General features: G+C 39.1%; 1 protein-coding gene across 1 annotated transcript in view; it reads left to right on the top strand.

Moving 5' to 3' along the window:
- zgc:153039 (uncharacterized protein LOC767698 homolog) overlaps positions 1–22,252 on the top strand; it is a 112,040-nt gene that overhangs the window by 43,515 nt on the left and 46,273 nt on the right. Inside the window, exons 7-8 of the mRNA XM_048542879.2 lie at positions 9,810–9,967; positions 15,686–15,768. Of these exons, the coding sequence (XP_048398836.1) occupies positions 9,810–9,967; positions 15,686–15,768 (241 nt within the window). The remainder of the gene's footprint in view (positions 1–9,809; positions 9,968–15,685; positions 15,769–22,252) is intronic.

The raw sequence follows: 22,252 nt of genomic DNA, 5'->3' as shown, positions 1-22,252 counted from the left end.
TTTTCTAATAGACTTGTGACTTAGTGAAATATTTGGCCTTAAAGATGGGCTGGGGGTGCATAGGTACTTAGAATTCTATTTGATACTGAAGGTGTCTGAATCTTGGAGATGGTGATTTATGTACATGTTCCATTGGCAAGTTATTTCATCCAAAAGTAAATATGTTAACAATACTAACTGGATAATTTGTTGATTGTAATGATTTTACATATTTCCAGCATTATACAATAAACCTGTGATGTTGATGTAACAGCGGCCCTTGAAGTATCCCACCAGACCCATCCCCCTATAACCCACACACCCCTGAACACCACAGGCAATTTAGCATGGCCGATCCATCTAGCCTGCACATCTTTGGACTGTGGGAGGAAACCGGAGCACCCAGAGGAAACCCACACAGACACTGGGAGAATGTGCAAACTCCCCACAGGTAGTCGCCCAAGGCTGGGATCGAACCCAGGTCCCTGGCGCTGTGGGGCTGCAGTGCTAACCACTGAGCCACTGTGCCTGCCACACACCTAATGCTGGACTGTTAATCTAGGGATCAACATAACATCTGGAGAGCAGGTTTCAATTGCGGCCATGGCAGATGATTGGATTTGAATCCAATAAAAATCTAGAATTAAGAGTCTAATGATGAATACAAAACCATTGTAAATTGTCAGGAAAAATGCACCTGATTCATTAATTGCCATCCTGACTGGTCTGGCTTACATGTGACTCTAAGCCCACAACAATGTAGTTGACTCCTTACTGCCCTCTGGGTTATTCAGGGCTGGGTAATAAATGCTTGCCTAACCAATGATGCCAACTTCCTATGAACAAATAAAAGAAAAATTGTTCCTTTAGTTGTGGACAGGCTTTGGAAACAGGTGGTGAATTACTCTCTGCAGAAGCCCTAGCCTCTAATATGCTGTTGTATCTTGTGGCTACTGTACCATTATATGTAAGTGGCATAGATTTATATGGCTATTCTGAAAAAGGGTTATTGGACCTGAAATGCTAACTTTGCTTTCTCTCCACAAATGTTGCCAGACGTGCTGAGTTTCTCCAGCAAACGTTTCATCCACAATTCTAGCATTACTTTTTTGTTTTCTGGAATTCCATTTGATTACTCAGAATAATTTTGAAGATTTTGCTTATGGCATTTTTTTGCACACTTAATAAATTGTAATGCAGTGCTGCAGTGAATCAATAACTGTACAAGGATCTGCAAATGGTGAGAATGAACAAGTGGCCAGAAGATCTGCTTTTGCTGGTTCCAATTCACGGAAATATTGACAACATTGTCATGGAATCTTGTATGTTGTCTAAAAATGGCAATAAATGTTGGATTTTAATCTGTCACAAATACAGCATATCCAACAAAGGTGCACTCTCCTTAATATGAAGCACCTGTCTGTATTACGTGTTTAAATTTATAATGGGGCTTGAACCAATAATCACCTGACCTGAAATGAGAGGAGAACATTCACCACTGGGTTAGAAGGGATCAATATTGTGTCATAGTTTCAGGATTAGACTACTTTTGATTATTACAGAATGGTAATTAAATATCAAAGCTTAGTTCCAATGGAACTATTTTCTAAGGGCCATTAAGGTTTGTCAGAAATTTATGATATTACTGTAATGTATTTTTGGAATTTATAATGTGTTTTTGTGTTGTAATGCAAGGAGCGGCCAGAGGAAGCGATAGAGGCTGGTACAATGACAACATTCAAAAAGCATCAGGATGGGTATATGAGAGGAAGGATCTAGAGGGATATGGACCAAATGCTGGTAAATGGGACTAGATGTTTGTGTAGGATATCTAGTTGCCATGGATGAGCTGGATGGAAGGCTCTGTTTCCTTGCTGTACAGCTCTGACTGTATGAATACTTGTAGTAAATAGTTCATGCAGATAGATAACATTTTATGTAAAACAAAAAAAGTGGCTTAGATCTTATGGAGTCAGGAGCATGGTGACAGACAATCTACCCCTTGGTACTGAACTTAATCCATGCATGGGGATAGCAGATACTGTTATCTATGTCATTGGGTGTGCTTGCTACCCCTTTGAGAGTGGGTCAGGTGACCTAGAGCTGGAGCTTTGTGCCCGTCTACGACTAGTTGTGTAACCGTACAGTTGTTGTGTAATTTTTTTTCCCCTGGTGCTATGAAGTTGGGCAGAGTATTTGTGGACTGGGAGGCAGGACATTAGAATTTAGTGTTTGTAAAATATTGGTGTTTAGATTAAATGCTAGAGGGGGAAAGCAATGTGTGTGGTCCCTTTAAAAGATGACGAGCTCTTTCTACGTTTGGAGATTCAAAAAGGATGTCTGTGGGCAGCAGCTTATGCACAGAGCTCCTGAGTTGGAACATTTTGTGTCAAAAGGCTGTACAGTCAGCAAACCAAGGAGCAGTTTGGTTTCGTTATCAAGACAAGAAGCTTTGAATTAATTAAACTAACTTGAACTCGGCTCCCAGATAGTAAAAAAACAATTAAATTTAAATCTGATGGTTTTGACAACATAGGACCAATCCTATTGAAAGGAATATTGATATGTCATCAAAGGTATAAAAGAAGGGACAGTTGGGCAAAGACGGGAGAGTGGACTGCCCTCCAAGAGTTAACAGCTCTCAGCTCTCTAAACTGAATAATTAGTTCTGTCTTCTCTAAGTTTTAGAAAAACACCATCGAAATCAAAGGTACCTACAGCACAACTGGTTAATATTCCTGATGGAATATTCAGCAGAGGAGGCACAGAACATTCAGGAAGACACGTAACCTGGTTGTAATTTTGAGAGATTAAATTCTATTTTTATTAGTTTTGTTTTAAGTAAGTGGGACTTGTGTATTGGAAAAACGTACCACTAGAATCTTGTTTCAGAGGTAGTAGGAATTGCAGATGTTGGAGAATCTGAGATAACAAGTTTTGGAGCTGGATGAATACGGCAGGCCAAGCAGCATCAGAGGAGCAGGAAGACCATTGTTTTGGGCCTAGACCTTCTGGGTCTTCTGATGCTGCTTGGCCTGCTGTGTTCATCCAGCTCTACACCTTGTTATCCTGTTAGAATCTTGTTTTATTTGCAAATAGTTGTAGTTAGGGGTTTATTGAGTTTGTTAATTTTTTCGTTAATGTGTTCACCGAGAGTTAGATAAATAATTTGTTACTTGTTGATTATAAAGTGAGTATCAAGGGTTTATTTTACTTAACCACTAGATGTTGCTACAAAAGTGAATTTACATCCCTTCTCTCAATCCTTTTAACAGACGAGAGGGTGAGGTGCTCCTCTCTGGGTGTCTTGGTTTTAGTTACCAGAGTGGGGTCAGCCTCTGCTTTATAACACTGATTTAAGTAATAGTGGGCCTACATCACAGATAATGGGAACTGCAGATGCTGGAGAATCCAAGATAACAGTGTGGAGCTGGATGAACACAGCAGGCCAAGCAGCATCTCAGGAGCACAAAAGCTGACGTTTCGGGCCTAGACCCTTCTTCAGAGAGGAGGAGGCGGACTGAAGATGGGTGGGGAGGTAGGGAGGACTGACAGGTCAAGGAGGCGGATAAGGTTGCTCCCAACAGGAGCTCAAACAGTTCATCTACTTCACTTCCACCCCAACCTCAAGTTCACCCGGGCCATCTCCAACACATCCCTCACACTCCGCCCCCGCAATAACCACCCAAAGAGAATCCCCCCCCTAGTCCTCGCATACCACCCCACCAACCTCCGCATACAATGCATCATCCTCCAACACTTCTGCCATCTACAATCCGACCCCACCACCCAAGACATTTTACTATTTTAACCCTTGTCTGCCTTCCGGAGAGACCACTCTCTCCGGGACTCCCATGTCTGCTCCACACTCCCTCCAACCCCACCACACCCAGCACTTTGCCCTGCAACCACAGGAAGTGCTACACTTGCCCCCACACTTCCACCCTCACCCCCATCCCAGGCCCCAAGATGACTTTCCATATCAAGCACATGTTCACCTGCACATATGCCAATGTGGTATACTGTATCCTCTGTACCCGGTGTGGCTGCTTCTACACTGGGGAAACCAAGTGGAGGCTTGGGGACCGCTTTGCAGAACACCTCCACTCGGTTCACAATAAACAACTGCACCTCCCAGTCGCGAACCGTTTTAACTCCCCCTCCAATTCCTTAGACAACATGTCCATCCTGGGCCCCCTGCAGTGCCATAATGATGCCATCTGAAAGTTGCACGAACAGGAACTCATATTCCACTTGGGAACCCTGCAGCCCAATGGTATCAATGTGGATTTCACAAGCTTCTAAATCTCCCTCCCACCACTGCATCCCAAAACCAGCCCAGCTCATCCCCGCCTCCCTAATCTGTTCTTCCTCCCACCCCAAGCCGCACCTCCATTTCCTACCTACTAACCTCATCCCGCCTCCTTGACCTGTCCGTCCTCCCCGGACTGACCTGTCCCCTCCCCTTCTCCCCACCTATACTCTCCTCTCCACCTATCTTGTTTTCTCTCCATCTTCGGTACGCCTCCCCCTCTCTCCCTATTTATTTCAGAACCCTCTACCCATTCCCCCTCTCTGATGAAGGGTCTAGGCCCGAAACATCAGCTTTTGTGCTCCTGAGATGCTGCTTGGCCTGCTGTGCTCATCCAGCTTCACACTTTATCTGGCTTACATCATGATCTAGTTATAAAATGATCATAAACTCAATAGATGCAACCTCCAGGAAACTTTCAAGTTGGTGATGGAGTAACATTAAGCTGACCCTTAGGATCAAGCTGAGAGGTTTGATGGCTGTCTTCCTGGCATCTAGCTGCAAACCACAATTGATTTATAGTTATTAAAATAAGCTTAACAGTTTCTTCAGAGTCTGTGGTGCACTATCGGCATATACTGACAAGACACAACATCAAATGTAGCAGCTGTGTTCCTAAGATGCTGCTTGGCCTGCTGTGTACATTCAGCTGCACACTTTGTTATCTCAAATGTAGCAGTTGTCTCCAAGGCGGAATTCCCAAGTTTGTTTGTACTCATCCAACAGTGGTGGCTTAAGATGACCAGGAACAATCACAGGATTGAAGACCGGCAGTGAAGGATTTTCTGTTTGACTCAGACTGCCTTACCATACAATCTGTAGGATGCCTAAAATTCATTTCCTGAATGTTTGCAAACACAACATGGAGACTATAAACATGATTAATCGTGTGCAGTGGGCTCACTATGTGACAACAATATCACCTGTGTTTTAGCATTCGCCATCAGCGTGACCAGCAGCTTAGTAAAATACACCAATGCTAAACCAACAACCCACAACAACTTTTGACAGCTTCAGTTGCAGCAGGATCACCCTCTCTAGGATTCCAGCAAAGCTGTAAAAGAGGCCCCACCTTGTATGGATTTGTTTGCTGTGTCTCAATCCCTGTTCGTCGATGGAAATATATTGCAGAAATCTCAGTGAGTCCTGTGATGTGGAACATCAATTAAACTTCCTGTACCATTAAGTTCAGAAAAGTTTGTTTTGTAACTTGCTAGAAATGTGAGCTGATAATGGTATTTGAAACCAGTGATGTATTTCTCTTAATCAAAGAGGTAAGGAGCAAGACTAATCAGCATGGCTGTGTAGGGGAGCAATTTGCTTGAATTTTTCAAGGAGGTAAATGTATAGATGAGGGTAGCACAGTTGACACTATCTACGTGGATTTCAGTAAGGTTTTTTTGACAATATCTTGCATTGGCAGACTGGTTAAGAAATTAAGGGCCTATGGGATCCAGGGCACTTTGACAAATTAATTCCAAAATTGGCTTAGTGACAGGAAGCAGTTTTTATGACTAGAAGTCTGTGTTCTATGGCATACCACAGGGTTTGATGCTGGGTCCCTTGCTGTTTGTTGTGTACATTAAACGATCTTGACATGAATGTCGGGGACATTAAATCAGAAAATTGGTGTCATAAATAATGAAAAAGAAAGCCTTAGACTAAAGGAGAATGTAGGTGGGCTGGTCAGTTGGGCTAAACAGTGGCAGTGAAATGTAATACTTAAAAATGAGATGTGCATTTTAGAAGGGCTGGCAGGGCAAGGGAGTACATGTTAAATGGTAGGACTCTAGAAAGTACAGAGGATCAAAGGGACCTTTTGTGAGCATGTCCATAGATCTTTGAAGGCAGTAGGATAGGTAGATAAAGTTAAGGTAGCATTCTGGATATTTTCTTTTTATAATCAAGACATTTGAATACAAGATCAAGGAGGTTATGGTGGAGCTGTGTGTAATGTTATTTAGACCACAGCTGGATGAGCACAGCAGGCCAAGCAGCATCAGATGAGCAGGAAAGCTGACGTTTCAGGCCTCGACCCTTCTTTAGAAATTTGCGGGTCTAGGCCTAACACATCAGCTTTTCTGCTTCTCTGATGTTGCTTGGCCTGCTGTGTTCATCCAACTCTACACCTTGTTATCTCAGATTCTCCAGCATCTGCAGTTCCTACTATCGCTGGAATATGGTGTCCAGTTCTGGTTACCGTACTCAGGATGTGCTTTCACTGGAAAGATCATTCAGAAAATGTTCTGAAGGACATAGACCAAAAAGATGGGTAAATAACCAGGGGGCACAGTTTTAAGTTTATAGGGGATGTGAGGAAAGTTCTTCTTTTCACCAGGAGTATGGTGGGTGTTTTTAAACTTAGTGCCTAAAAGGCAGGTACTGCAGGAACATTCAAAACATGGAAGTATTTAGATAAGCACTTGATATGCCATAACATAAAGCTGAGGGCCAAATACTTGTGAATGGAATTAGAAATGGATGCTATTTTCTAATTGACTTGCTCAGGAATCTTAAAGTGAAATAGGTAAAGGACAGAAAGATTGTGAGAGAAAGGGCAAAGCAAGAAAAAAATCTGTCATCTTGCGTTTCTAACAATCTCTCTCAGAACAATTTAGCAACTGAAGGAATGAAGCTCCACAATTAATTGTTTGGGATTCTAGGGGAGCGGCAGTTAGCTTAAAAAAAAGCCAATCACCCCAATAAAAAAGGATATGTATTGATTGCCAAATACAATTTACTGTGACAAAGTTAATGAGCAATTAATGTGCAAATCCAGCAAGTTATTAAAAATAATGGCTAAGGGCAAGATACCCTTTTGTTCATCAATAACAGCATGCCTCACTAAGGTGCTGTTATTTGAGCAAGATGTGGTCCAATCAGTTTGAGATTGTGTGCTAAAATAGAAATTTATTTTGGATCTAGTTACCCAAATTACCTTTTGTAATTAGGAATGAAACATCCTTTTTAATTGATAGATATGTCAGAAAACCTGTCATCACAAGGTTGTCTTAACTGGGGTCTTGTTCCTTCATTTAGTTTAAAGTTCCATTGTTCATTGATTCATTACACAAGGTGGCATTTCATTCAGTAGTATCTTTTATTTTGTGGGAACCCTGGTGAGATTGTATTTGGTGTTATTCCTTGTTGCTGTTAGAAGGTTCTTTGGTTCTTCCATGATGGTATTGAGTAGGAAATTTTGTCCCAGCGTCGTAAAGCCTTGTCTGAATCAATGATTTGTGATTTTGGAGTGGAATTTGCTGATGATAATATTCTGATGTTGCGAATCTTTCTTTTGATGCTAGAGACTGTGTGACAAGCTTTCAAGTAGCCTTGGTCAGTTGCTGTACTGGATTCCAGTTAAAGACCTTGTACATCACAACCATTGTGTCCCAGTATGGAGGGAAGTCTATATTGAGCCCAGAAGTAGGAATGCAAATCAAACCTATTTTGGTGCTGATCTGCTGCAGTTTTGAACTGTACCCAATAAAGGGGATGATGAGTACTCATTAAGGGGGATGATCAATAAACCACATTTCTTTCCTGAACCTTTGTAGACAAGATGTTTTGAATGGACAAAAGATGAGTTACTCATCATATATCCCAGGCTCTGTCCTGCTTTGCTAGTCAGCTTTGTGATGACTAGATCACTTAAACATCTTGTTACTGATTTGGGCTCACGTTATGATTTGGGCTTTTTTTTTTTGGAAAGTGATCATTACATAATATTTTTGAAAACACAGCCTGCTAATTTTCAATAAGGTATATTCTCCATTTTAATTTTACTGTTGTAAATTCAAGCCCAACTTGCAATCCAAGTACACGCTTCTATTTCAGCAAAAAGCTTTAAAACAACCCATTTGTTTCAGAAAGTGTCTTTTTTTAAAAAGAAAACGCAAAAGCTTCCATTTGCTTAGTGATTTTCAGTTTCAGGCTCCAAAGCAATTCATATTGAAATGTCTCTCCTTTGTAGCTTAAATATTACATGAGCAAATGAAGCAGGCACTGTTTTGGTAACTTTTTCAACCTAGCCTCTAAAAATAAATGTTATTCGAGCTGATTGGTTTTAATAAAGTTTGAAAAAAATAGCATTTTTTATTTGTATGGTCAAACAGGTTTCAAGGTTGTGCAAAAGGATTGAGAAATGTTGCTTTTGAGTTGTAGTCATATATTATTGAGAATCCTAGTTGCAGACATTAACACAGGAAGCGCTGTGCTGAATAATATGTTGCATTATAAATAAAATCTCAAATTAAAGTATAGAATGCATTTTTGTTAAACAAGGAACTTTCTAAAATCATATTTTGCTTCAAGCTATAGTCCAGTTAGGAAACCAATTTACAGGACACATGCAGAATGAATGTGTACAGTAATTGTGAATCATCTTTTAGATGGCCTGTTACGAAAACCTTTTTGTTCATAAGTATGCATGCCACGTGGCAGACTGGATACATGAAATTTTAGATGCACAAATAGGATAATGAAAATTGAATGGCACACTTCCACTTTCCTGGATGTGCATTGTGTGCCTCATTAGTTTTATTAGTTGCACTTTAGAAATGCTGACCTGTAGCATTTCAGAATCAAGTTGGAAAATGCAATTATTTTAAGCTCTTTTGATGGCTTGTTAAGCCACTCAGGTTAAGAGTGGTGTATTTACATTTCAAATATCTTACCTCAAAAGGTTTGCTAAAGTAAAGTAACTGAGCTGCAGTTACCAATCAAAAAATGCCATTCCACGCACAATGTGCATTATAGCTAAGTGGTTTATGATGGCAAGATTAGGTGCTTTGTAAACATCATTACTCATACATCATGTAATTCAGTGCTGCATGATTTTCTTCAGTCAAAATTTTAAGTTTGTTCCTAAATTAGATAATTAGTTCCCAAGTGGATTGTTCCTACAACCGTGACAGCTAATCCTTACAAACCAGCAGTTAGTGAGTTGTTTTTTTTGTTTGTTTGGTCTGTTGAGGGTTCTAATTGTAACTGAGGTGGTAGCTAGAAGTGATACGGTTGAGCTTAGAAACCCCACATTTAGCAAAGGGAAAAATTACTGGTGGTTCCTATTTCTAATTATGACCCACACCACTACCAACCCTCTTGCGGAGTACTTTGAGTGAGGGCAAACTGGGATTTGTACGTTCTTCAGCGGATTACATGCAAATGGTGGCCACATGGACAACATATGAAGGTTAATTGGTGTCTGTGGAATTGTATTTCTTAGATAAGAATACTAGGGAAAGCAATTTGTCAAAGCATTGTGATAGGATGTCAGTTCAAAATATCTCGTGTTATATCAGGCTGTGCAACAAGTCTCCACATTGCGTTTCTCTGTATACAAAATTCTGTATAAATTTAACATCTGTCTTTGGAACTCTTCAGAAGCTGTCTAAATTTAACTGTGTATACCAGGAATGCTCCTGCCTATTTGTTTATAACTTTGCATTCCACTGGTCAAGTTTGTTTCTTTTGACTATCTAGGTATGATTTTTCTTTCTTTTTTTTGAATCTATAGATTGCTTCTTCAAAAGGATTATGATTTCCTCAAAGACATTAATGTCTGGCATCCCTTTGTCATAATTGGAGTCTACTCTTCAACTATATCAGCTGCAATGAGCAATTTGATTGGAGCTTCTAGAATTCTCTATGCACTTGCAAAGGACGATATATTTGGCAAGTTATTTTCTTTCCTCTTCAGTAAACTTTTGATTCAAGTAAAATTTGTAGCAAATAGATTTATATTGCATTGCATGGTACTGTAATGCAGGACCTTGTCTCTCGGTAAATAACTTATTGACACTGTGGTAAAAAGCAATTTTTTTTGAAAAAAACATCAATTTTCAAAGGCTGGACATTTCTTCATCATTTTCATGGATTCCCTATAGTGTGGAAATAGGCCCTTTGGCCCAAAAAACCCACACTGACCCCCAGAGCATCCCACCCAGACTCATCCCCCTAGAACTTGCACATCCCTGAACGCTCTGGGCAATTTAGCACGGTCAATCCGCCTAGCCTGCACACCTTTGGACTCCGGACTTGGGAGGAAACCGGAGCACTCAGAAGAAACCCATGCAAACACAAGGAGAATGTGCAAACTCCACAGACAGTGACCCAAGGTCGCAATCGAACCCAGGTTTCTGGTGCTGTGAGGCAGCAATGCGAACCACTGAGCCATTGTGCCATCCTATTGAATTTTCTTGTAAGTGTCCATGTGAAAAATGACAGGAGGGTATCAATATGCTCGCAGAATTGTCAGAGGTAGGAAATGTTGTTTCTTGTAAGGGAAAAAAGTGTAGTGCATTTTGAAATTAAGAATGAAGAAAGCATCGTGCATTAAATATTTCACTATTTTTTAAAACCAGAAAACATGAATAAGTATTTAGTTATTTATGTAAGTCTTTATTTATAAAGATGGTATGAAGGATAAAGGATTACACTAATGGAAAGGCATATCAGAAATATGGGCATTTTCGAAAAACAAATGTGAAGAGTTCAAAAGGTAAATTGATGATCTTCAGGAATAGTTGAATGGAGGTTAATTATTTCCTCTAGTCAACAAGATTGTCGCAAATGACAAATTTAAGATAATCACAGAATTAAAAAGCAAGTTTAAAAAGACATCTTCAGTGATCTGAGCTGGAATTGTATGCCACAAGCCATTATTAAAGCAGCACCCATAAATGATTTTAAGATGAAATTGGATTGTTGTATGATAAAGGGAAATAATGAGAATTTGCAGATTAGTCAAATTGCATTTAACTAGCTGACCCATCTGGAGAAGTAGAACATCACAGAGCAGACTCTAATGTTATTTAGTATTTAAAATGTAAACAGATAAAATTGAAGCTGTTAGACGTTCTAAAAAATGAAAGATTGGAGCTACAAACCATCATGAAAAGATTTAATGGCATAAGACTGGAGCAAGAATCCGTTCAAAAAATTGAGGTGCGAAGAGGCGGAGAGAAAGAGATGACCTTTAACACGTTCAAGTGAATAAACTAGAGGAATGTTCAACACATTTTAAAAGGACATGCGTGACAGGCAGTCAATCCACTCTCTGGAATGAATAATTATCTCATCAGATGGATAACATTGGACTTGACCTGCTTTATTCCCCAGTCTTGTTTTCCACATCTGGAACTCCAGAAGAAAGGTAGGGAGGTGGAAAATCTATTTGACACTATTGTTCATAGGTCAGGAGCAGCAGGCATATTTTCCTGCTGGATCATGTTCCCCACCCTGGATTTGGTGTAGGGGATCAACATACAGACTTGTTTCCAGTAACACTTACGGCTTCCTAACTTGTCCCTTGGCATGTTCTGGAGTCCTCCACATCTGATTTGTGGGCAGGAAATCCTGCCAAAGAGAGAGAGAGAGAGAGAGAGAGAGAGAGAGTCTCTCACTGGAGTTGATATGAAAGGGAACCATCCTTCCTTTGTGAAATTCTGCACCCAGCACTTACTCAGTATCCTACTAAGGCTCACATGAAAGAATTTGCAACATTAAAAGGGTAAAATATTTTTATTTCCTTGAATTGCACCCCCAAACCTTCCTACCAGCTTTCTCTGAAGGTGATTTTATTTACTATGGAATGATTTTTGCCAGGCATCCTCCTGTCATCCTTGTAGGAACACGAATGGTGAGATAATTGATCAGTTGGTGAGAGAGCAAACATACCCAAACCTTGACCCAATATTCCCAATTTGTGCTCTTGAGTCTGAGTATAATGCTTTCTGCAATCTTTTGCTTAAAAGGGGAACCATACAAACGTGGAAGTAGCGTGAAGATGTTTAATGCTAATCAGTCTGCAATTGCAGAGCTATGGCAGATGGACTTTAATCTTGTTAAGAGTGAGGTGATGTGTTTTGGGAGGTCTAATAGGGTAAAGATTTACACAATGAATGTTTGGGCTCTAGGGAGTACTGAGTAATGAAGGGACCTTTTTGTACAAGCCCATAGATGCCTAAACGTTTCAATGTGGATAGATAGGGTGGTGAAGAAGGCATACGGGATGCTCGCCTTCATTAGAGAGGCATAGAATGTATGAGCAGGTAAGTTTTTTTTTGTACAACGTTCGAGTATTGATTATGACACAGATAAAATACTGTGTGTATTTCGGTGCGCCAAACAGCGAAAGGATGCGATTACACTGAGGATGTTGCAGAGGAGATTTGTCAGGATGGGATGGAAAGCGTTGGTTATGAGGAGAGACTGGATAGGCTGGGTTTATTTTCCCTGGGACTGAGGGGAGTGGTGTTCTGATTGAGGCATGCACAATCAAGAGGTAGATTGTGAGACTCTTCTTGCCCATTGCAAAAGTGGCTAAGACCAGACAGCATAAGTTTAAGGTGAGGAATAAGACGGGATCTGAGGAAGTATTTCTTCACCCAGAGGGTGGTAAAATATGGAACATGCTGTCTGAGAGGGTGATGGAGGTAGATACACTCGCAACAGTTTAAGAAATATCTGGACAAGGACTTAAGTGCCAGGACGTAGTTGACTATGTACCAAGTGCAGGTAAATGGGATTGATATAATTTCCACAGAAGGGTCACTGGTTTTATTTCCTGACGGATTAAGAATTACCTTGTTGATGTGATATAAGAATATGCAAAAGACAAGGCAGCCATGTTTCCATGAAACTGTGGAATTTGTCTATTGCATACCATGAAGATTGTTATAGTTTGAAGTTTGGTCAGCATAGCCATGGTGAACTAAGGGCCTATACTTAGCTGTATGATTCTAATTTTCTCCAGTTCTTATCAGTTAGCTTCCTGGAGGGTGCAGTTATTAGGAAAACAGGATTTTTTTATTTTAAAGTTGTCTGACAGATAAATCCTACAGATTTTATGTGAATGTGCGTGCCTTGTCTCTTGCATATTCTTGAATCTGCCGAGATAATCCTTAACCCATCAGGAGATAATAAAACCAAAATTCGGCAGATGCTAGAGATCTGAAATAAAAATAAAGTACTGAAAAACTCAACAAGTCTGGCAAGATATGTGAAGTGGTGAAAAATACTTAACAATTTGACTTGCTCAGACCTTGAGTGTAGCAGGTGGAACGCCATGTTGAGGCTGCGCAGGTTGTTAGTGAGGCCTCTTCTAGATTACTGTGTCCAGTTCTGGTCGCCCTGTTATAGGAAGGATATTATTAAGCTCGGGAGGGTTCAGAAAAGATTTACCAGGGTGTGGCTGGGACCCTCCCAGAGGAAGCAGTGAACGCGGGTACAGTTACAACATTTAAAAGACATTTAGTTAAGTACATGAATAAGAAAGGTTTTGAGGGATACGAGGCAAGCGGGACTAGTTTAGTTTGGGATTATGGTTGGCATGAACTGGTAAGACTGAAGGGTCTGTTTCCATGCTGTATGACTCCATGGCTCTAATTCAATTGACTCAAAGCATTGATTCCGTTTTTCTCTCCACAGATAATACGAGACCTCCTGAATTCACCCAGTGTTTTGTTTTTATATTGGGAGATATCTGTAAGGTCCTCGGGCAGCACAGATTAGCACTGTTGTTTCAGTGTCAGGGACCTCGGGTGAATTCCAGCCTTGGATGACTGTCTGTCTATGTGACGTTTGCACATTCTCCCCATGTCAGTGTTGGTTCCTGCCGGGTGCTCTGGTTTCTTGCCACAGTTCAAAAATGTGTAGGTTAGGTGGATTGGCCGTGCTAAATTGCCCTGTGATATACATGGGTTTATGGAGACGGGATAGGGAGGCTGGATCTGGATGGGATGCTCTTTGGAAAGTCAGTGCTGGCTTGATGGGCTAAATGGCCTCTTTTCCACACTAGGGATTGTATGACACTTAGAACAGAACGGTTAAATGTTTCATGTCACTTCTAGTCCACTTCCCAATTAATTTTCAGCTTTTTTTGGTTGCTTGTATGTGCCGCTAATTGTTAATCCTATTTGGAATCTCTGAATACATCTTAATCCTGGAACTACCGTGCGCTCTATTTGAAACATGCCTTCGTTCATGCAGATTCTATTGCCCCACTCAGCCAACATCAGTGTGCCAAAACACAACATTTCACAAAATAGTAAACAAATGATTGGACAAACCCAGCTTTGCCATGTGATTTTTGTAACCTCCCCTCGCCATTGTCTGCCTAAAAATTAATTGTGATCCTGGAGATTTTCTCAGTTTTCTCTTTCTTGGAATTACTTTCAACTCCGTTTGAATAGTTCAAGTTATTTGTTTCAGTCAGACTACAGCTGTAATTACTTTGGACACAGTCTCTGTAAGTTGGCAATGTTAGAAAAATAACAGCTGCATCTTCATTATCCTGTTCCCAGTAAAATTGTTCACTGGTCATTAAATTTTTTTTCAACGAGAAATGCATTTTTACAGATTGAAAAGCATTTATAAATTGCCTGTGACTTTTCCTAGTATTTGAAATGAATATGGTCAGCCCTAAATTGTGACTAAATCACACAGGAGGGGGAGGCAATAATAACTGTTCAATCATCTCCATTATTATATGCAAAATATATGCTAAGAATGGTGGTAAAGTGGATCAAGCATAAAACCTTTTACAGGACACAGATATTATTAAAGTGTAAATCATTTAGAGAGTTGCAAAGGATGAAAATTCTGCGAAACATCAACAAGGAACATAGTTTTTTTTTGGCTTGCATTAAATAAAGGTTTCATTTTGGACATTACATGCGATGACATTATTACTTTCTTCAGCATCTGGAGGAGGTTCTGAACCAGCTGTGATTACTTTTGGTTCTAATTCCAGTCATTAACAATGATTATTTGCACTGTAACCTTATTTCTGAATACTGTTCATTAGCTTTTAGCTTCACATTGACTGTTTCCTCTTGCAGTTAGTGGTTTAATTACTGATAATAAATAACCATGAAGCTTTCAAAAATGCTTTTAACATTTACAATAAAGTTTCTAAATTAGAGGGTGAAAAAATATTGTGAAAATGACTTTGCCAAATTAATCCTGTAAAAGCTATTTCTGGAACTCTCTTTTTTTAAAATTTGATGCACCTTATTTTAACCCATTTTTAACCCGGTGTATTTTCAAAAATCTGCATTTATTGAACTGAATGGAGTCCTGAAAAGTAATGGCTTTTCAGTATATCTCTGGATGAACAGAAACCATCTTCAAATATTGTGTATTTAATACTATCATTCTCAAAGCAAACTGTAGTTATGGAATTGGTTCTCTTTACTCATCTTGAAGATGTAATCAGCCATTTAGTGGGACCATGAACTGTATGTACTCATCTATCACATGTTTTGTCATTTATTCTTTAAAATTCTTTGCTTAAACACTGACCTACAAAGATATTTAAGTGAATGAAGTATTGGTAATCCTAATTTGATTACTCTACTGACTGGATTTTTAAAATTTTCAATAATTTAGGAAAGCTTCTCATCCCTGCAAAGAAAACCTCACGTGGTGGAAATCCTTGGGCTGCTGTGTTGATTTCATGGGTGTTAGTACAGGTATGCTTATGGTTTCCGAGCCATCTAAACTGATTTTTAAAAAAAAATTGACAGATTTTGGAACAGTTCTGTTATTCTTCATAGAACATGAGAATTCAAAATGCCGTGCAGCTATATGTTGTTTTATCATATAATCAGAAATAACTTCATATTTTGCTGATCATAGACAGTTTTAGATAAAAACATACCAGTGTAATTTTGACGAAGTTGTTTTACCTCCAGGGCTACCTAAAACGTTGGATCAAGCAACTTTACTAAATCTAGTGGAAAGAAACTAAAGCTTTTCAGACCAGTGTTACCTCATTCCTGAAACATTTTTTTGTGGCCATTTGTAGCATTTTGGGCAACACAGATGAACTAGTCTGAAAACTTGGTATTGTGGAACACACCTTGTGCACTCAAAGTGCCAAAGTTGTTAAAAACATTTAAACATGTAGAAACTATTAGCAGGAGTAAACCATTTGGCCTTTTGAGCCTGCTCTGTATTTCAATATCATGGTGACTGATCATCGAGCTTAGTACTCCATTCCCCATTTTTGCTGTACTTTTGATCCCTCTAGACCTAAGAACTACATCTGTCTCCATCTTGAAATCATTCAATGTTTTGGCCTCAACTGTTTTTCTGTAGCAGAGAATTCCTCCGCTTACCACTCTGTGTGAAGACAGTTCTCTTCATCTCAGGCCTAAATGGCCTGAGCTGAATTTTTAGACTGTGACCCCTGGTTCTGGACTCCCCCAGTCATCAGGAACATCCTTCCTATGTTTACCCTGTCTATCCCTGTTAGAAAGTTTCTGTGAGACTCCTCACCTCCCCCACCTTCAATTCTTCAGTATGGCAGCTGATACACCTTCAAACTTCAAATCACACCAACATCCCAATCCTACCACCCAGTGGGCAAGCACAAGTCCTCGATCCTGCAATCTGATGTGTTTTCAATCAAGACATCAGCCGTGTAGGAGACAAACGTACATTGAATAGCCTCATGGAGGGCAATCGCTTAATCCTACTTAGTTAGGATCAAATCATGAAGATCTGAACAAATCAGCTCTTTGTTTATGTATGACAGAACTGTCATGGTGCTTAGGAGATCATTGAACACATTATGTAAGTGCAGTTTGTGTAATGCCATGTGTCAAAAATAGTCAAAGTAGATATTTTCTAATCCTGCTGTTCAGAGGTGTGATGTAAAAGTAGATATTTTCTAATCCTGCTGTTCAGAGGTGTGATGTTACACCTCCAGAGCAAGTGAGACAGGAACCCATGCCTCCTAGCCCAGAGGTAGGGATGCTACCACTGCACAACAAACCCACTGAAAATAGAATTTGTATGCTTTCTCAGTTCAAAGATGCTCATCTTTTCCTTATAAATATCTAGAAAAGTAATTGAAATAAATAGTTAAAATCAATTTTGTGAGTAAGTAAAGATTATAGTAGTTCAATACTGATGGAAGTTTTATATTGCCAAAAATCAATAGAATGTGTGGTGAAGTTAGATAGCAGAGGGTTAATGAAGTAACTAGCTTCAAGAGAGTTGTGTTGGTTCAAGGATCTACGTGACATTGCTCCTTTAGTGATCTGTGGTGAAAGACACATCCCATGTATTGAATGATTAAAATACATTTGGTCATTTTAGTTATGATGGCATCAATAATTATCAAAGTGAGCAAGTTAACATTAATAACATTGCAGGTCATTACTTAAATCAAATTTTACATTTTATTGAAGGTTAATTGTCTTGGCAGGATGAAGGCACAGACTGCAAACCAGCATACATGATACTAAAAACAGTAACATTAGCTTTAAAGCACTTTATTTATCAAGAACCTTTTAAGAGTATTCAGTGTAGATTCTCTCAAACAATATTAAGAAGTGTAAACAATAATTATGATGTAGGAATTGAGATACTGTGAACCTTTCCACTAGGCAAAGATAATAACCAGGTATTAAATTTTTTTACTAGGGAAAAATAGTTCATCTGGAATTTGGTTATATGGAATCATCAACTTGAAATTATCACTAAGCATAAGATTGAGAGAAATCTACTTGGAGTATTGTGGAGCATGAAATTCATTGTCAGAATGTCTGGAGCGGCAATCATTGCTGTTATACAGGAAATATGAACAAACATACAGAGCTAGTGAGAGAGAACAATTCAGTGGGATTAATTTTGAATTTCTACAAAGAGCCAGCACAGACATAATGACTTGGTGTCTTCCTGTGATATAAAATTCTTGTGGTTTAATCATGCTGCATGTTAAAGGTTGAATGTAACTGTGGATGTTCAAAACCAAAAGTCAATAGATTTTTAGGCAGTAAACAGATGGAGAAATACTGGATGATGAGAGATGTGTGGGTGAGTTAGATAATCAACCATCATCTTACTGATTGCCAGAGCAAACATCAAAAGGCTGAATAGCATACCATTGCTCCTTTTATATTTTTAAACAAGTTAAGCATGGTAGTTTAGTAATTGTTCCTCTACTCAAATCACAACACTGAAGATAAAATTTGGCTGCATTCAGTAATCCTTTTCTTGGCCTAAATGAATCCACATGCTGGAAGGGCTAATATTTGAGAACTGTACATGATTGCACCTGGATCTCCTGGAAAATAAGACCCCAAGTCTACTTCTCAATTTCTCTGTTATCCATGTATTAATTCTCGAACCAGAGGATACTTTAATGATTCACCTCCATATTTTCAGACTAACACGTGCGTTATTTCTTGCAGTTTGCTGTTATACTTTTGGAGCACTGTCATTTGTGTTCCTTCAGAATCTAGATGTAAATGTATTACAGCAAAATACACGTCAAAGGTTTTAAAATCAGAGGGTACAATAATTTTGCCGTGTATTTCAGTCTACATTGTGCGCTTGGAAGATTAAAATGAACTGAAATTCACCTGCTTAAATGGTAGAACAAAAAGCACTAGAAGGAATTGCTCCTCACAGCAGTGAATTGGCAATCAGTTTCAGAACCTAATAAGTTGTTCTAAGCCACCTGAGATTTGAAAGCCTCATGTCACTCATTTGTTCCTGTGCTGCTAGGTAATGCATTGAATGATAAATGTAGAAGCTGACACACAGAAAAAATTGTGGTCTAGCCAAGTAAAGATAACCATTCCAAATGTTACCGTGGGGGTCTGGAGTAATTTCATTATGTTGGACTAATGATTAATGTGTCTGGTAATATTAATTTGTCTCTCCTTTGACATCTCCTTCCAGTCCTCCTGGTTTAACTATATCATGGCTGGACAATTGTTTTCTTTCTTGAAAATATCTTAGTGGCTCAGGCTGCAATGGTTGTTTGTAGACATTATAAGGATGTGATTAGAGCTTTCTTGGCTAGTTGCCCATTATTGCAGTCAATTAGATAATTATTTATTTTAGCATCTAGGTCACCCGCAGACCATAAGTTCATATGGAACTTAATTCAGACGCTTTTTTTGTTTTCGTTTGTTTCTTGAAAGCTTGAAAAGATCACGAATGCTCAAGGGGTCAATATGACCTTTAGCAAAATTGTCTTTCTCTTGATGTTGTGCACATTTCACGTTAAAATTCATTAATTTGATTTTGCTGCCATTTGTGATCAAATTGCACTTGTCAGTATAATAAAAGCAAAAATTTCAGAAATAAAATCCAAGTGCTGGAAAAACTCTTCATTTGTGGAAAGGGAAACAGTTGATGTTTCAAGTCTTACATAACCCTTCTCTGGAACTGAAGGGAGATGAAAATGTGATGTCTTGTGGGGGAATTAAATCCCAAAGATGCCTTGGAACAAAGGGCAAAGGGAGTGGTAAAGCAACAAAGCATTGATCTAAAGTAAGTTTGAATAGTAGAATAAAGGTCAACTCTGTCTAGAAAAGTCAAGGCATGAAAAGAACCACTACCATCTAGAAGGGTGGGAGCAGTGGACTCTTTAAATTTCCCTCCATGCCATTTGCCATCCTGGCTTGAAAATTTAATACCCTTCTGGATCCATCCATATCCTCTTCATCCTCTGGTACCTCTACATAGTCTTGATACATTGTGCACTCCGACGTACATTGGATCTCAGTTCCTCAGCTTTGACATCAGTAGTTTGAGAAATCCAAATGACATCATCCCCTTGAGGCTTGTTGCCCTTCCTCATGCATTTTTCTAGTAATGGGTAAAGATGTTGATGGTAAATCCACACATCAAACACATTGGTAGGAAAAGGATTGGTCATGTAATTTCACTTAAAGTTAGTTCTCAGAATCGGTGATAGGAAAGTTGGATGGGTTGGAAAACTTTAAAACTGTAGCTAGAACAATCCAAATAAATTGCAATATTTGGAAAGAAGGTTTCTGGTGGTCCAAGAACATGTTAATATTCTCAGTTCCCACATTCAAGTTTTAGTCTTCCTTCAAGTAAGAGTCCAGTAAAGATTTGAATTATGTTTTGCTAGGATTTATTTTTAAACTCAAACTTGTATCACTTTCCCAGTTTTAGAAAATTTTAAATCTTCACTTACTGAGGCAAAAGCTAGAAATGTCTAGATTAGAATCTCTTTTCGTTGCAAGTGTGCAACCATAACTGGATGTATGAGAAAATGCACACCAGATTAAGCTCACATTTGGTCATGTTTCAGTGAGCTGAGAATGCTATTCTCTGATTCTTCACTGAATCACAGGTTTAATAAAACAACCCGTACAGATTAATAATTCAGTGTGGTTACATCTAAAATCGCTTTGTGATACAAGCCTTTAAGCTCGAGGTGATAAGTGTATCTTTCTTTAGTAATTTGTACTGAAAATGTCAGATGTATTCCTGCAGGTGAGAGTCAGTTACTTTCCTGAGCAATATGTGTGCTTAATGGCTGCCAATTTTTTTATTTTGCACAAAAATCCACATGCAGCAGAGGTTATGACCAAAAGTTGGCAGTACACTAAGCACGATTGAATTGATCCTAACATCATCCTTTCATTTTTTTTTTAAAAGGCATGCACTGCCAAGCGTAATTACAAGTTCCTCACATACATGGTTAAATGCAGATTATCTTTCATCACAAAAGCGTGTTAACTGCAGTCAGTTCTGCTTTCATGAATCTCTGCACATGCACTACACACAGACTTTAAATTGTGCTGGCCTCCATATGGTACTTGTGTGTTATTATTGGGTTTTCCTCTAGGTTGCAGGTTATTGTTTCTTCTCCAGGGATTGTGCTCCAGTGGAGAATGATGTTCCATGGTCACTGTTTTAATCGATTAATTGCTGGAGAACAGTGAACCTTTTGGAACTAATGGTCATCTGGTGAGATCACTTCTTCCTAATTTGCTGTCTACATTGAAGACACAGCTTTATGGTCGTATGGAGATATCTGCAGTTGCAACAACGTATCTGATTATTCATTTTACTGCGTATGATAAAGTGATCACTACTCCACTGATCACAAGCTGCCATGGAGGCTAAGTTTAGAAAGTGGTGTTTGCTTACACTCTGCCAGAACTGAGCATTAGACAGCCAATGACTTGGCAGTTTTATCAAAGTGAAGTTTGGCTTTGCCTCTTCACCATAGGTTTGTCACTCATGCCTACTACTAGCTCTGCATTTAGTAGTCCAATGCTATTGGAAGAGTAGCTTGACTCTTTTTTTTTGGATTGGATTATTTTCCATGCCTTCATTTAGGTGTATGTCACCGCTCAAGAATTCCCTATTCAATGCTGAGAGAGATTTGGTTGAATTTTTAAAAAATAATCCTTTTGATTTTTGCTGCCACCTTGGCCTTTCCATTTGATTGCGGCAAGTATGGAGGGTATGGTGTTGAATTTCTTCACACTACGTCAAAAATGCTACAGCCCCTGTAAAAGAACTGAGAAAACAGTCCTGACATCTTTGTTTCAAGATTGTTGGATTGTTTTTTGCTGATTGTTTCATTTCCAAATCATTCCATTGGTTTGCAAGAGGCATGGAGTGGCTGTTTCACATCAAAAAATGTCTGACTTCTCCAATCAAAGTCACAATTTGCAACATCAACTGTTGGAAAGATGAGTTGGTTTTCTTCTATTTTAAAGTGACTTACTGCAGAGAACTAAGAGTTTGTTTTTTGTTGGTTGCCACACACCTTGTGTTTTTTTGTGGTTCGAACTAACTTCTCTCTATCTTGTTCAAGCACAAGCTGCTCCAGTTGAAATCACAGTTGTTGGCTGGTAGATGAGTTTTGTTGTGGGTTTGTGGACTAGGGACCAGGCATCGATCAGCTTGATTTGTGAACAACCACTTGGCTCGAGTTCATCTGCACATTACAGGAACTTGCAGCTTACACAAACAGGGCTTTCAGTAGATATTAAGTTCCTTACTTCCAAAGCATGCAGCCATCCATATAAAGCCCCTAGGTTTTAAAACAGTTCTTTCTCAGTCTATAGTTTAAGAACCTAAAAATAAAAGGACTCTGATCTTTGCACATCGTTGCCTACTCTATATAATTTCAAGATGTGTTAAAGCTTGTTTGTTTGGTGTGGGGTA

This window comes from Stegostoma tigrinum, chromosome 14 (genome assembly GCF_030684315.1).
Source record: "Stegostoma tigrinum isolate sSteTig4 chromosome 14, sSteTig4.hap1, whole genome shotgun sequence".
Classification (NCBI taxonomy): Eukaryota; Metazoa; Chordata; class Chondrichthyes; order Orectolobiformes; family Stegostomatidae; genus Stegostoma; species Stegostoma tigrinum.
This window is presented reverse-complemented; position numbering and strand designations above follow the sequence as displayed.